At 36.4% G+C, this 15821-nt stretch overlaps 1 protein-coding gene across 1 annotated transcript in view; it reads right to left on the reverse strand.

Moving 5' to 3' along the window:
- The window catches only part of RANBP17 (RAN binding protein 17), a 166916-nt gene that overhangs the window by 55478 nt on the left and 95617 nt on the right, over positions 1-15821 (reverse strand). The window contains exons 16-19 of the mRNA XM_050713578.1: positions 12227-12307; positions 6039-6102; positions 5843-5951; positions 834-937 (exon numbers count right to left, since the gene is read on the reverse strand). Coding sequence (XP_050569535.1) covers positions 834-937; positions 5843-5951; positions 6039-6102; positions 12227-12307 — 358 coding nt within the window. The remainder of the gene's footprint in view (positions 1-833; positions 938-5842; positions 5952-6038; positions 6103-12226; positions 12308-15821) is intronic.

Genomic DNA, 15821 nt, shown 5'->3' on the forward strand with positions numbered 1-15821 from the left:
AGAAGGGGCTCTCTTTAATACAATAGTGTTTTAAGTATTATCATTCCTGATGATGCAGCTTGTATCTAGCAAATCTTTTTCTTCCCTAAAATATACTGTTGTTTTGACACAAACAGCTTGCTACACTTAAGGATTTTACTAATAAAACATAATGTTGTGTTAGATATTATGACTGTTGCCACAGCTGAACTGACTTGTCAAATCAATCCTAATATGGCTCCCACAGGCACATAAAAACCTTATTTAGCTATCAGTTATCCTAATCACTTTGTTCAGTTTAAGGGTGCAATACTTCAAGACCAGTTCCTATTTATACATATATGCCCAGCCATTTAATAAAGTCTTGATTTATATAATAAATTCTTGTTTGAAAAAAAATACTTTAAAGCAGCAGTGTTTTATCAAGTGTGTTACATGTCTCCTTATACCCCCAAATAAATATGTTAATATACACAAACAGGATGCTAGCATGGAAAAGGGAAATGTTACATACAAAACAGATAAACTATCACTGAAGAAAAATGTATCCTTCTGATTATAAACAGAGCTCAAATGGGGTCACTTGATCTGTAAGCACTGAAAAATCCCAAAGCTTTTATCAGATATTTGTACAAGGTTTCTTTTCGGATAGCCATTCATGGTTTTTGTATCCCTATTGTCTACATTCTTAATTATATATATTTATACAGGTATTAATATACATATAAGCATACACATATATACATTTCAACAGAGACAGACAAAAGGAAGATGACAATCTGTTGCTAAATGCTCGCCCAACTATCAGTTTTTTACACCAATAACTTATTTCCCTGTAATTGAAATAAACCTACCTTTGCCTCTTCTTGTTCAAAACTACTGTTGAATATCTGAGTCACACTTTCAAATGAAACTGTGAGAGGCAGCATGAAATTCTCAAATTCATCCTCGTCTTCACCTACAAGAAAAACAAAACAAAACAAACAGCAAAAGCATCAGATCATATTCACACCATTGTTCATAAGGGTCAGTCTCTTAAGCTTTTATAAAAAAATCTCACTGACATCATCAGAATTTTCAGAAGAACTACAGGAACAACAATTTGAGGTTTGACATTTTTTACTGAGCTATAAACAAAAGACAAACTGTTGATCACAAACAACTTGTATCTGAGACTAGCATGTCTCCACATTTCACACCTTTATCCTTTCCATATTTCTGTTTTCTCTGTTTATCTGACAGCATTTGCTCAATACACTAGAAAAAACACTCACAAAATATAGGTGAGACTCAACAGTTAGAAAACACTGGATTTAAAGTTGCAATAGTAAATTAGACCGTTCCCTGTGTATGCTTCACAGCACAATGTTTAAATCACAATGTTTTATGATGACATGCTATTTTTTCTACTTCCTATCTATTTAGTATAGGATGAATCTGCCATGAAAATAAATCTGGACTATGCTGGGGTTATTTGTATCACATCATTGTCTCATTTGTTTCAGAGGTGTGAATTTGGAGTAAATGAGCAAGATGTTATGGGAATGGAAAAAAAAAAGTGATCGTCTTGGCTCGACAGCTGGAAGACTGGACTGTTTCTTTGCCTTGTCATGATGCTGAACATGTAATTATAAACAACAACAAAAAGTTTTTATAAATGGCAATTTGCATGGGAAGTGGTACTCATGCTACTTATCTTTAGGTGTTTAACGAGGGTGGCTTGCCTCTTGCATGCTAATTCCTCGCTAGAGCAATGCAGAGTAGGAACTAACTTACGTTTTTTAAAGAGTTCTTTGCTATAGGGCTTCTTCTCTCCCTTCTCTTTTCATTGGCTAATCAAGCCTGGGGAAATCGAGATAGAGAGGAAATAGTTGCATAATCTTTGCCTAGGGCATCTATAAATGGTCAGTGTCGAACACAGCACTTGGTCCAGACTACTCCTTGAACCAACACTAGGACCTTTTTCATTCTCTGCTTCCCAACAATACCATTAATTATAGATTCTTATTTCCTGGGCAACTGATAGATAAAACAGACATACTCTAAGTTGCAACTGAAGTTAGCTGAGTCTTTTGCGCATCAAATTAGTTGCACAAATCATAGAATGGCTCATGTTCGAAGGGATCTTAAAGATCACATAAACCCAACCCCCTGCCATAGGCAGGGATGCCACCCACTAAACCTACAAACCACTGCCAAACCTAGCATAAGCTTTACAAATTTGTTTCTATTCTTCATATACTCATCTGCAAAATGGGTTTAATTCCAGCTTCCTATTTCACAGGGATACTGCAAAGATCAAAGCACTCACCCAGAAGAGGCCAGGAAGAAAACTTCTGTTTTCAAAACAGAACATACTGACTAACATACAAATCCAGGTGACAACCCAGAAAAAAACTACTCAGTAGTTACTCATTAAGCTATGATGACACATCTGAACTGAAAGAGGCAAATATCCTCTGAGAGAAGTAACTGTGATCCTACAATTGAAGCTGTCTCATAACAACATAAGTATTTCCAATGGAGAGGAAACGGAAGTTTCATAGTCAAACCCAATTATGGCATTTTCTCCATTCTGAATACTTGGCTTTGTGACCTAAACTGCTTCCTTTTCACATAGGACTTCCATGTCCAGCTTTCCAGATTTTTTTTTAAAAGCAAAAGAAACACTTCTGATAACTTAAGTGTGCTGCATTGGTCCACAACAGTATCAGAACCTTCGAATAGCAAACTATGTTCAAGCAAACTATGCATCCTGCACATGCAGAACTAGGGAGGCTCAGACACTTTGTGGCAGCTTTCAAAGCCCCTGCTGGCAGCAATAGGATTTGGTGGAGTTTGGGAAACTGGACTGTAATCCCATCCATCTTTGCCTGTCTCCTCTGCCATCTTCTCTCCATTCCTTTCAACCCGAGTCAGTCTTTTTATTTACCATTTCTGGAACCTTTGTGAACTCCCCCTCGTTCATGGTAATCTCGGACCATTCATCCAGCTTTTTCTATCTACCTCCTTTCTTAGACAGCTCTGGCTCCTCAGTCAATTCCAATACAGTATTAGTTTGTGCTCCTAATTTTTGCTCAACCAGAGCTTCCTCTTACGCTCCTAGAAGTTAAACAGTTACTGATCATATTATTTTCTATTTCTTTATGTATTGTATATCCTGACGCTTTTCCTCTTAATTACATATCCAATTACTACGTGAACATTTCTTCCACATTCTCGCATGAGCCACATTCACATCCCATGAGCAGCACAGTATTAATGAGGAAAGGAAGAAACTATGCTAAACAAACCTACCATGGTAAATTGTTCATTTGCTATAATTCAAACTACACATACATATCCTCGCAATGTCCTTTGGGGAGGAAAAAAATTGCATCACTTGTTCATTATAGTAGGTCTGTGTGTGGCTTAAGGCAATAGTGTTTTAAACCTGCTTTACTTGGAGAGGTTTGGCACTGAGCATGACTGTATATGCCTGTAAGTACAGGACACTGACAAATCACGCAGAATAGCTCCTGAAGGTATTTTCTACAGTTTAGATCTACTGCTTTTGGTAGTGCAGAAGAAAACGAAAGAAGTGATAAAAATTTATTAATCCTTATAAAAACTTTTATTTAAACACAACTTTTACTGGTGTTCTTCTATTAGTTTTGGTAACTATGTAATTCACACAAAAGAATATTCAGTTTACTTTAGAAATCTTGGACCAAGAACCAGTTGTTCAAAATGGTGCAATTCTAAATGCCCTCCAAAATTATTAAAAACACAACCAGGGGCACACAGATATCAAAGTATAATTATATCAATACAAGGCTGAAATTATTCAGCAGAAACCCAAGTGCATTTTGAAGCAAATACTAAATAATACTGAATAAAATACTATTGATTTTTCCTAATATAGTTTGATTTTGCTATTTATTCCAAGAGCACATTGTTTAAAATGTAAATATTCTGAATTTATTGTATTTCATTCATCCCCCAAAATATTTCTACATCAAACTATTACTCAGAACAGCCCAATTAATGATAATTCATCTTCATATTATTCCCATGTAAATAATTTAGATATATCACAGGAAGATTATATATAAAGTTCTTCTTGTAATTTGAAAAAGCTGAAGAATGCAATTGGTACAATGCTTTTTGGTCTAAAAATGCTGCTATGCACAGTTTGAAAAATCTTTTGACTCACAAGAGTACTGTCACTTAATGCTTGCACTAACACACAGAAAGCACAATACGTGTATCCTTTACTTTTTTAATTTGGATCCTAACATGAAGCTCACACTTGTTTGTTTCTATAGATGTGCTTTTTTTTTTATTTTTTATTTTTTTACCAGTTCAAATCCAAATTTATTCCAGTAAGAACAAAAAGGACAATAGCCAAAAGACCGATATACATTTTCTTCAGATACTCCTGATCATTTCAGATCTTGTAGAGTTGTCAATCCAGAAGAATCGTAATGATCTATTAGCTTGAAGCCAGTCATAAGTCACAAGCTTGCATTTTGTTTGTCTGGTGTATCTTTACACAACCTGTACTCTGAGATGTAATTTTTAATACTTGCAATCTTGTTTTTACCAAATCTTTTTTTTTCTCCCCCACAGGGGAAGCTACTGAAACTACATGTGTAACCTACTTTGCTTTAGAAAAATATATGTACTGCTTATGTAAATACGACACTTAGCCAGTATTGAAAGCCTTTTAACTGCAAGTAATCACAGGTCCAGCTCACAATTGCCATTCTTAAAAAAAAAAAAAAGAAATTGACGAACATAGTTTGCTCTCGTCTCCAACTCAACTGTTTTCAGCAGCACTCAGCGGCAGACACTACAGGAACCCATTATCATCAAAGGGAATCTCAGCTACTGTTGGCTTACAACGTTGTGCCAATCTTCTGCCCATATGCTGTCTAGTCAAGTCCTTGTATGAGGATTAGAAATCAGCATACAAAAGACTTGCCACCTTATTTTTGGAAGCCCTCATCAGTGGCCCACTCTAAGAACATCTACAGGTGTCCACACTCATGAAAGCATTCTGTAAGGCAGATCCTTAGCTGACGCAGGTCCACAACTCTGAATTGGGCCTCTTATCAGAACTGAGGCAATTTGAGACACGCTGCATTCTTCATCAGCTTCTCTAACACATGATTTGTTTCAGTGTTCATTTCAGCAAGCCCAGCCTTCCCCCATTTAGACAAGAAAGAGGTAGGCAATGCAGATGGAGCTCTGCCTTTTAGTCTGGTGGCCAAAGGTTGTACCTGGATTCCAAGTGACTGAATCCTTTATTACATTGAGCTATTACATTGAGTTTTACATGCATCTAACTGCTCTGATTTCCGAAAAACGTCTCAAGATGTAATACCAAGTGCATGCTCAAGTATTGCTAGTTGAACTGCAGAATTCTGCCTACTGTTCTTACTAAGCTGAAGGTTTTTGTATATTAGGAACTTGCATGAATAAATGAATTAAAAAAAAAAACAAACAACAATACTTTTACTAGAAGCTGGAAAGTTCTGGCATAATCAGTACATTACCGAGAATCTCAAAGCACTTATTTAATCGTGTATTTTGTAAATACCTCATATCTGATAAAAGAAGTGCTTCTATGTGGAAAAAAATTAACAAATATCAACTTGTCTTGCTTATTTCTCCAAAAGAAGGCAACAAATAGACTGCCATTGCTTAATGCCATAAATCTCTAAAGTTAATAGGCAGTGATTTAAATACCACTATAAATAAATATTTATTGTACAATTAAACTGCTTTTTAATTAGTTAAATAAACTTAAAAATCCATAGCATTACTAACTCTTAACAAGACAGCAAGGCATCTCAGGGATGTCTGAGGAGGACCTTACCTAAATCTACCATGAGAAGACGAGTGAGAGCAGTGTAGAACATTGTCCGGCACCTAAGGTCACTGAGGCTGTAATTATCACTGATGCCCAAGAAAGGGAAGTGCTTACTCTGTTGAAACACAAGTGTGTGAAAAGTTTAGCATTGTACAAAATTTACTACAAACTTAACATTTTTTAATGTTGTAAGAAAACTTACTGTGTGGTTCTGAAGCATGAACTTCACAGCCTCTATTTTCACAAGTTTTTTTAGGAGACTATAAGTAGCAGGTGTTAAGGAAATATCAGCCTTGCAATATTATGACTACATTATCAGGTTGTACACAGTTTCAGGAATTTTTAGTCAGAAAAAAAAAAAAACTAACTGAAACAACAATAAATGTAAATTAAAAAAAAATATCTTGAAATTCTTCTAGAAATATGTCATGGAGATATTCTTTAGTACATTAAAGACCTAATCTATTATTAATTAAAGCAATTACTTTTCATGGCATATATTCTAGTCACAAAAGAGACAAATGAACTAAATGACTTTTATAATTAAACAGAGAGTTTCCGATAATAAATGGTAGTGTGTTTTCCCCAGACAGCCCCATGTTATCAGCATGGTAGAAAAGAAGTGTTTCTGCAACTGCCTGTGTTGAAGACTGGCCTTGGCAATGGGATGGGCAGCAGCCCTGAGCAGCACTGAAGTCATGGCCTCAAAATCATGGATGTGATCTTACAGGCCTGTCATTATTTCAGTTACAATAAGTGTATCTCATCCATATTCAACTATGTTAACCACTAAACCAAAGAATTTTCAGATGTTTAAGAAGCAAATGGAAATTTCTTAGGAGCATACAAAGGCTCAGAAGCAAAGCCAAACACAAGGTGGTACAGCAGGGAATTTTAGACGTATCTATGGATACTTCCACAGTAACGCCAATTTTTCAACCTTGTACACATAAAGCCAACCTATCTGACCACTGCTAGGCATTAACTGACTTCCTCCATTCCACAGACTGGCCAAATTGAAGGCAGTGATGATGCAGATGTCAAGTAACCACCACGGTACGGAGCTAGGCCCTGGCCGCCACCTGGGCCTCTGTGCCACACTAGCAGAGCTCCCGACTTCTCCACAGCAGCTGCCTGGCCCCGTCCTGGCATGGTAACCCTCAGTCCGACTGCACCTTCTTGTACACAACGGCTCCCAGGGAGATGCACACTAAGTAACATAAAAGTAACCTATTCTGTATTAAATCAAAAGCTGAACTTGCAAAAATTAAGTTAGAGAAGGCCTTAAAGGTCAAAAGCTCAAGACTTGTTTTGCAAGTTGAATCCTTTCCTAGCTGCAAATTACAAGCATCTTTAACCACATGAAGACATGCTAATTCCCCAGCTCAAATGAACTTGGGCTTGGGGGAAGGAGATAACACCGGCCATTCCAGTAAGCGCCATGACAACACCTCTGTGAGCTTTGTTCAGCAGGTAACTGCTGCCACCAGGGATGTCTGCAAGTGAGGAGAGGACATAGGCAAAGCAATGGCCTGGATTTTCTTACTCCTGCTTCTCCTTCATTTGAAGTAAAATTGCTCTATGACTTTCAGCAAGTCAGTTAAATTCCAGTGTCTCAGTTCTGCATTGACATATCCAAGTATACTAATATACTTTTTCAGAAATGCCATAGAAATATTCAAAAAGCATCAACATTCACAGGCAATGAAGGCATGAAATGAAAGAAGAGACTTATGGGCTTGTACATTCTATGACAAGTATTATAAAAATAGGACTCATTCGTTTGCTGAACACAGTTCATCACTGGCATTGATGAAGGTCTTTAGGAAATAATCAGTATGTGATTGCATAACGTTACAGGAGTGCATATGCTCATGTACAGACATAGAAGATTTTACAAATACTTGTAACTCTTATTATCGCTGGTTGTTATTTTTTTCCTCCCTCTCCAAGTACTTCACTCTGTCATTCTTGCAAATAATTGGTGCAAGTGTTATGTTGGATTACTTTTATAGGAACAAACAATTTCCTTTTTCATTTTAAATGGATTTTTTTTTAACAGGTAAAAACATACCAATAGGTTTTATAGCTGCTACTAGAAAATCTCCTAATCTAGTTTTAAGATGATTCTTTTGTCAACTTACAGCATTTTACATATCATTGCCTGTTTTTATACTGCAAAGCTACATTCTTTTTTCCCCATTAAAAGAGAGTCTTTCATAACACTGGAAGACTAACAAAGACACAGATAAAGAATTTTTGAGAGACCATAAATATTTTAACTCAAGTTATTGTACAAAGTAACAGTGAAACTGTAGTTATTTTGATACAAAAATATACAGTGAAAAAGTTAATTATTAGAAAAAACTAAACAAGCATGAGGGAGCACTATGGCTTCAAAGACATAAAGGAATGAGTAACATATTCCATTATGTAAATGAATTCAAAGATATTTCAGGACTGATCAGCTAGGAGGGACATAATGATTTATAATTCAAATAACTGAGCTTTGAAATCAAATTGGGCTAATATATTTCGAAATATGCAAACCTGGAATAATTGTGAAAGTAATGTAAACCATGACACCAGCTCCAATCATTTGTTGCCTTTGTTGTTAATAATGTCCTATGTTTTTTTCATTTTTTTCCTCCTCTACTACACAGTACAGCTACTGGGATTATTATTTGCTTTTAATTCTAGATTATCCTTTAGAAAAAAAAGAGTATTAAACACACAAAAAAATACCAATTTTGAAGACTGTCTAGAAGCTGATTGACTTACAGGACAAGTACTGAAATTAAATAAATTATTATTTTAACCTTTCAGGCTAGCCACAATTTAATCTATATCAAATACTGAAAATTGATCCACTGGATCCAGCATCTTAACAATACTCTGTTTCTTTCAAAGCAATATATACCTAATACCTTTAAAAAAAAAAACACTAATATAATGTGAAAAGGCCAAAGTTTGCAATGCCAGGAAGTAGTTATAAACTACTTCATATGTTTGAAATAAAAAGTACTTCAGTATTATTATTAAAAAAAACTATTGGTAGAGTTTTTTATAGGAAAAAAATACATATCTTTAAAAGCCAAAATGACCAGTGAAATTGGGTTGTACATCATTTTCTGGGAAAAAGGAAAAACAGCCTCGACAGGTGTAATTTATCATTTTTCTGATTTAATACCAAAGAAATATATTAAAATAATAAAAAGAATCCTGAAATCCTCAAAATTTGTAGTGATAAATAGCCCTCCCTGTCTTTATTGCATTATGCCTACTAACAGAAATATTGCATGGTGGATTTTGCCAGACAAGGACGATTATTTTCCAATAAAAAGTTGCATATTAAATTCCAGCACAAAAGTGGGTGTCTAATACTTTTGAAATCTTTTATGGTTTGCCATGGAACACAATTTTAAACTTAACTAATACAACATCACAGTGAAGTGAACCAGCATTAAAGCTGTCTTTGTACAACCCCACCCATCTAAGCAGAAAAGCTACTGTTCTCAGAATTTGAAGTATTTCCACTGAGAAATAATTGAATACGTTTTTGGTATTTATGTTTTCAGTTAATCTCACTTTTTACTAGTCTTTAAACATTTCCAATGAGGTTTAAGATGTATATTTATGAAGGCAGTGCTGCTTTACATCCTGACTATGCACAGGGGTCTGAAACTGCTCTTGCAACAGTTAGCAAGTTTCTGCAAAGAAAAATACAATTTCATCACAATTTTATTCTTCAGGAGAGCTTGGGTTATTAAACATCTATTTTTTCATCCTTTCTAGGTCCTGATATTATTATGTCTATTTCATGCGCAGAAACTCATTTACTGCAAATATAATTTGAGTAATTTGAAAACTAAAATTATCAAGACATTTCAGCCTTGGAAAAAGTATTATTTACGTCAGTAGTTTATACTGACCCCCCATTCCTGAGAGCTAGCATGTGAATAAACGCCTTTGAAAGCCTCCATAATACAATATGAAATGCTAGATGCTTGTTGGCTTTAACAATAACATCAGGCTGATTATTTCAGCAAGTATACATGTATGAATAAATAAGCGAGCATTGTAAGTTAGGGGCACCATGTTAAATTTCTTGGTTACTTTTATGTTTTGAACCCTACTGAAGCCATAAGTATATCCCATAAAAGAAGAGAGAACTCATTAGTCTCTTCATAAATCTTATTAATGAAATAAATTCCCTTCTGTTTTTGTAAAAATTTTTAGTAAAGTTTCACTTTCAAGTCCTTTCCAGTCCTATTTCTGTGATGCCATGAGAACATAAACATGCATATTTAAGAATATCTCGAGTTAGCTGTTTAATGGTATGTCAACGTACACATTGTTTGATTTTCACTGAACAAAATTCACTTACAGAATGTGGAAAGCTACAATCATCTTTCAACCCAAGGAAATATATTAAAATTCTTCTTATATGATTAGAATTCTATGGAGAAATAAAATGATTCCAGTCGTCATATTCCACCTGCCTACCCCTCTGCTTGTCTAACAATTAATCTTCTCTAGAAAACTACTGAAAAGTTGTTTTTATTTTAAAACAGCAAAGGATTTCACTATTGAGTGTTTTCATGAGCTCTGGTGGTTTATTATCTGTTGTATACCTATACATATTTTGTCACAGCAAAAATAACTACCACTTTTAAAAAAAATCTTCTTGCTCAATTCACTGAAAATTCAAAGAATGAAGAATGATCGTTCTTAGAATCACAGAATGGCTTGGGTTGGAAAGGGACTTAAAGACCATCTAGTTCCAGCCCCCCTGTCATTCTAGGGGTGCCACCCACCAGATCAGGTTGGCCAAAGCCCCATCCAACCTGGCCTTGAACACCTCCAGGAATGGGACATCCACAGCTTCTCTGAGCAACCTGTGCCAGTGCCTCACTACCCTTTACAGTGAAGAATTTCTTCCTAACATGTAGTCTAAATCTATCATCTTTTAGAATCATAGAATGGTTTTAGTTTAAGACCATTTCCCCTCGTCCTATCATTATCGACCTGAGTAAAGAGTCCCTCTCCATCCTTTTTATAAGACTCCTTTAAGTACTGAAAAGCCACAATGGGGTCTCCCCAGAGACTTCTCTTCTCTAGGCTGAATATCTCCAGCTCTCTCAGCCTTTCTTCACAAGAGAGGTGCTTCAGCCCTCTGAGCATCTTTGTGGCCCTCCTCTGGACTTGCACGAACAGGTCCACATCCTTCTTGTGCTGGCAGCCCCAGACCTGGATGCAGGACTCCAGGTGGGGCCTCACGAGGCCAGAGCAGAGGGGGACAATCCTCTCCCTTCCCTGCTGCCCACCTCTCTGGTGACGCAGCCCAGGATGCAGTTGGCCTGCTGGGCTGCAGACGCACACTGCTGGCTCATGTCAAGCTTTTTGTCCACCAGAACCCCCAAGTCTCTCTCCGCAGGGCTGCTCTCAGTGTGCTCTTCTCCCAGTCTGTACTCCTGTCTAGAAAAGATCCCCCAGTTCCAACCCCCCTGCCATGGGCAGTGACACCTCCTACTAGATCAGGTTGCCCAAGGCCCCATCCAACCTGGCCTTGAACACCTCCAGGGATGGGGCATCCACAGCTTCTCTGGGCAGCCTGTTCCAGGGCCTCACCATCCTCAGTGTAAATAATTTCCTCGTTCTATCTAATCTAAACCTACCCTCCTTTAGCTTAAAGCCATTACCCCTTGTCCTATCACTACACACCCTGACAATGGGTCCATCCCCATCTTTTCTGTAGGCCCCCTTTAGGTACTGGAAGGCCACATGTCGTATTCTTCTCCAACTAAGGATACTCAAGTGAATATTAGCACAAATTACAAAAGGTTTGCAACAAATAGCAACTCAGCATCAATGACTTGGGAAAAAAATTCACATACTAGAACCCAGACAAACATCCTTATGCAAAATTGTGGCTTTCTTCAGTGTTAATGATGACATTGACAGAGTGAGGAACTTCCAGTGAGGCAAAAATAAAACATATGAAGAGGCTTGTGTTTAAAATTTGACTCGTGCTTCTTTTCTTAGTTAACTCATCCTCAAAGTAGAACCAATCCTGTTCCCAGCTGCTTACAGAATCAATCCTGTTCTCAATACTGTTGAACTCATCACCAGTATTGACTTCAAGAAGATTCCGAATGGGATAGATAACCATAAGCAACTAGTTACATTTTTCATTTGCGGCTAAGAATCATGTGAAAATAACCCTGCCTTTTAAAAACCAGTAACCATGCAGAGGAAAAGATAAACCAAAACAAATAAACATTAACATCCTAATTGGTTTTAAAATGTGGCACATAAAACAACAACAACAATCTCATTAAATTTTACCTTATTATTTGCAAATAGTGTCATATAGAACAAAAAGGATATCCAACTGAAAGGTCATTTAGAAACTGAAGAGTTCTTAAAATCACAGGCTCACATCTTCCCCGGTATTTAAGATTTGTAACACTAGAATAAATAAAAAAATGTGATTTTATAACACAATTTTCTCTTTCTGAGAATTGCCATACAAAAGCTCAAACTAGTAGAGCATTATACTATGAATATATTCCTGTGGTAAGTCTTAGGATTTTCCATTTATAAGATAATGTTATGAAAGTATGCCCAATGTTTTCATCCTGAACAAGTGATTCAAACATTTTATAATCCTGTAACAAATATCCTAATTAAAAAAATTAAAAACAATATTCCTTTATTATATGTAATAATTAAATGAAGCTTACCCCGACTTATATCTATCTCATTTTTCTACATAAAATCTGACCACTTAACTTCTGCAGTATCTATCAGCCTAGCTCTCCATGAGATAAAACCAAATTGCTATAATTCCCCTTCAGCATAGGAGAAATAGGGTACAGAAAAACTAGAGGGACAGATTCAATGAGCTGGATTCGCTGCACCCAACTCCCAGTGAAATTCTGCGTTATGGTTCTTATACTAATCCCTATTTACCTCTTCCCTCTTTCCAATACCAAGCACTTAACTAACAGTGAAGATACTCGGGATACTGCATTTCCCTAATTGCAACCCCTATCAGACACTGGCATTTTGGAAGAGTATTCTCTTATTAATGAGCCAACGCAAATTATGATACAGGGTAACATTAGACATATTACCAGTCCCTGGGGACCACCAACCATGTACAACATCTTCCCATTTTTGGTGACAATGACTTGCTCTACTGCCTTCCAACAGGTTAACTGTGAGACTTGAAACCTACAGCTACGAGCTTCTACAGCTTCTTCTATACCGTGTGCAGGGCAGCACAAAGACACCTAAGTGACCTGGGATGGCATCTGCTGTTTGTTCAGCTACTAGACTTAGTTAGGAGGTGAAAAGATGTCAGGAGCCTTCAAATGAAACAGGTAAATTGAAGCCTGTAAAGTGGAGGAATGACATTTTTCTCAAGTGAGAAGTGGTTACAACAGTAAGTTAAGTCACTGATCCTGTAGTCGGGCATCTGCTATCTTTCTTAAGGGAATGTCACGCAGGTCAGTGTCACGAATCTTACTGAAGCCCAAATGTTTGATACTTCATGTTTTGGTTGTACATTCCTGCCAGCAAGTCCAAGAAAAAATTAACACAAAAAAAGTAGCTGAAACACACTGATCACAGTTATAGATCAACTACCAGTAAAACTTTTTTAAAACGTAAAACTTTTTCTAGTACTCCTCTGAGAATCCCATTTGGGCTGCCTGGCCTAGAACAGGTTGCTTGCTCCTCGCTCCCTTTTTTGAAGGCAAGTACTGAGCCGTGCTCTTCTGGGAACATTCACTCCCACCTTATCAGAAAGCCATAAGAAAGTTGAATATCCCCCTTCCTTCAGATGGAGAGAGAATGCTGTGTAAGAGAGAATGCAAGCACAGTTTCTGATACTGGATTCATCTGGAGAAATAGAAAACCTATTCCTGATCAAGACAACAAATTCCTAGGGTCTATCTCAAACTCCCAGGTGATGAAGAATAAGTAAATTTACATTTGTATGCCTCTGTTTCCTTGTCCACAGAATAAGCGTAACAATTCTGACTTTAAGCTGTCAGACCTATTGATGAAAGTTGACGATCTAAGAGGCATAATCAGCACCAGCTATTTACACAGTGAAGCAGTAGGATTTAAATTTTGGGAATGGAGGACCTGAAGATGAGATGTTCACTGCCTTAAAATCAGCGTTGATTATTGCCATCTTTTACATATACACAGGCTAAGGAATGCACTACACCACATACACTAAACCTCTTTTTCAGGAAGTTATAAACTCAAGAATGCAGTTTAAGGCATCTGACTGTTTAGTATTATTTGCTCAGGAAAAGGCAAACAACAATGCAATTACCAAAGCAGTATTCCTCAATTTATATTTGCAAACAAACATTGATTTACTTAACAAAATCTCTATGAAGAGCTACAGAGGTTCAAATTGCCTTAAAGAAATAGCCCATTCTAGCAAGTCCATAATTCATAGTTTATCCCTACTATGGGGAGTTCTGGAGATGTTTATAGTTGCACTAAATCCTTAACAAGTATATACCATACAATGCAATAAAAATGAATTTGGACTATCCAGATGTGACATCAATATCAAAATCATAAAAAGGCTACTTTGCAAAAGAGCAAAACCCTTGTCCTTCAGTAGCTAAATGTAAGACATTTAAAGAAAAACAAGAAGTCACAGCAACAGCTTGAAGAGAAAATTAAAACTATATAAGGAAGGCTCTTCAACATTTCATGACTTTTTTTTTAAATTGTATATCTTCTCATGTCTGTATTTGGATGCTGAAAGATAGAGTAATAATATAAAAGCTAGAGAAGTACTCAAGAGTGAAGAGAGGCTGAAAAAAATCCATTATAATCTTAGCAGTTCCAATTTTTGTTTTCGCCTTATCAATATCAGACAATATGAAAGGCACATAAAATGTAATACTTTAAGAAACATCTGTGAAGGATTTTAAGTATCTGAGAAAATTTGTAAAGATCCATAGAGGAATCTCAGAATACAAAAAGTGATTTTCCACCATTAAAGGAAGAGAAACCAAGGAATGAAAGAGGAGAAAAAATTTACAGCTCTCACAGAAATCATGGCAAGACAGCTCTTAAATCCAAGTGCTGGTGTCCTTATCTCTTCCTCTCTAAAGTGGCTTATTGACTTAAAATATGAACTAGGTGAAACTGAGTCAGAGCAACCTATCATAAAGTTTCAAATGAGTCACAGAAAGTCAGAGTTTCATCAAAAGCTAAACCAATCCAAATTAACAGAAATGGTTATGGTTATAAGCAGCACTGAACACGTTTTAAAGGCAAATACAAGAAAAGTGGTAATAAAAAATGGCAAAATATTTGCAATTTTGATAACTACACAGCATTAAAATACTGAACTAGGTGCAGAAAAATGAATAGAGCTATGAGAATTTAAAAAATATTAAATTAAACACCATTAAGAATCCAGTATACTTACAAATATTTGCTTTTAGTTCACCTTTTTGTAAAAGGACAAGAATAAAAGCCTAGCTTCTAAAAGCTACACCAAAGAAGGTGAAACTTCCCAGCTTTCTCCCCTTAGAACCCCCCAGTTTGCTCTGAGACCTCCCGTCACCATCACTGCTTACTAGTGCAGTTCTATCAGTGCACCAATCACCTCTGCCCTTGTGACTTAAAAGTACAACTTTAGAGTTTTTTTTAAATCTAAAATATAGAACGGGAAGGCAAATAGTGATTATATATGCCAATTTACAATTCTCTGGGAAAAGTTTCATCCATCCACAGAAGAATCAAAATTCTTTGCACATTCCAAGTCTTTATGACAGTTGAAAAAAATAAAACAACAAAAAAACCCAAACCAAACAAAAAAAACCACCGACATCCACTTCCAGCCCCTTAAATCCATTTTGTGACATTTTTGTTTTCTAACCCATTTTACTGTCCTTAATTTCCTGCCCTATCCTTACTGTATACAGAAAGATCTTTTCAA

Source organism: Cygnus atratus, chromosome 14, assembly GCF_013377495.2.
Source record: "Cygnus atratus isolate AKBS03 ecotype Queensland, Australia chromosome 14, CAtr_DNAZoo_HiC_assembly, whole genome shotgun sequence".
NCBI classification, from domain to species: domain Eukaryota; kingdom Metazoa; phylum Chordata; class Aves; order Anseriformes; family Anatidae; genus Cygnus; species Cygnus atratus.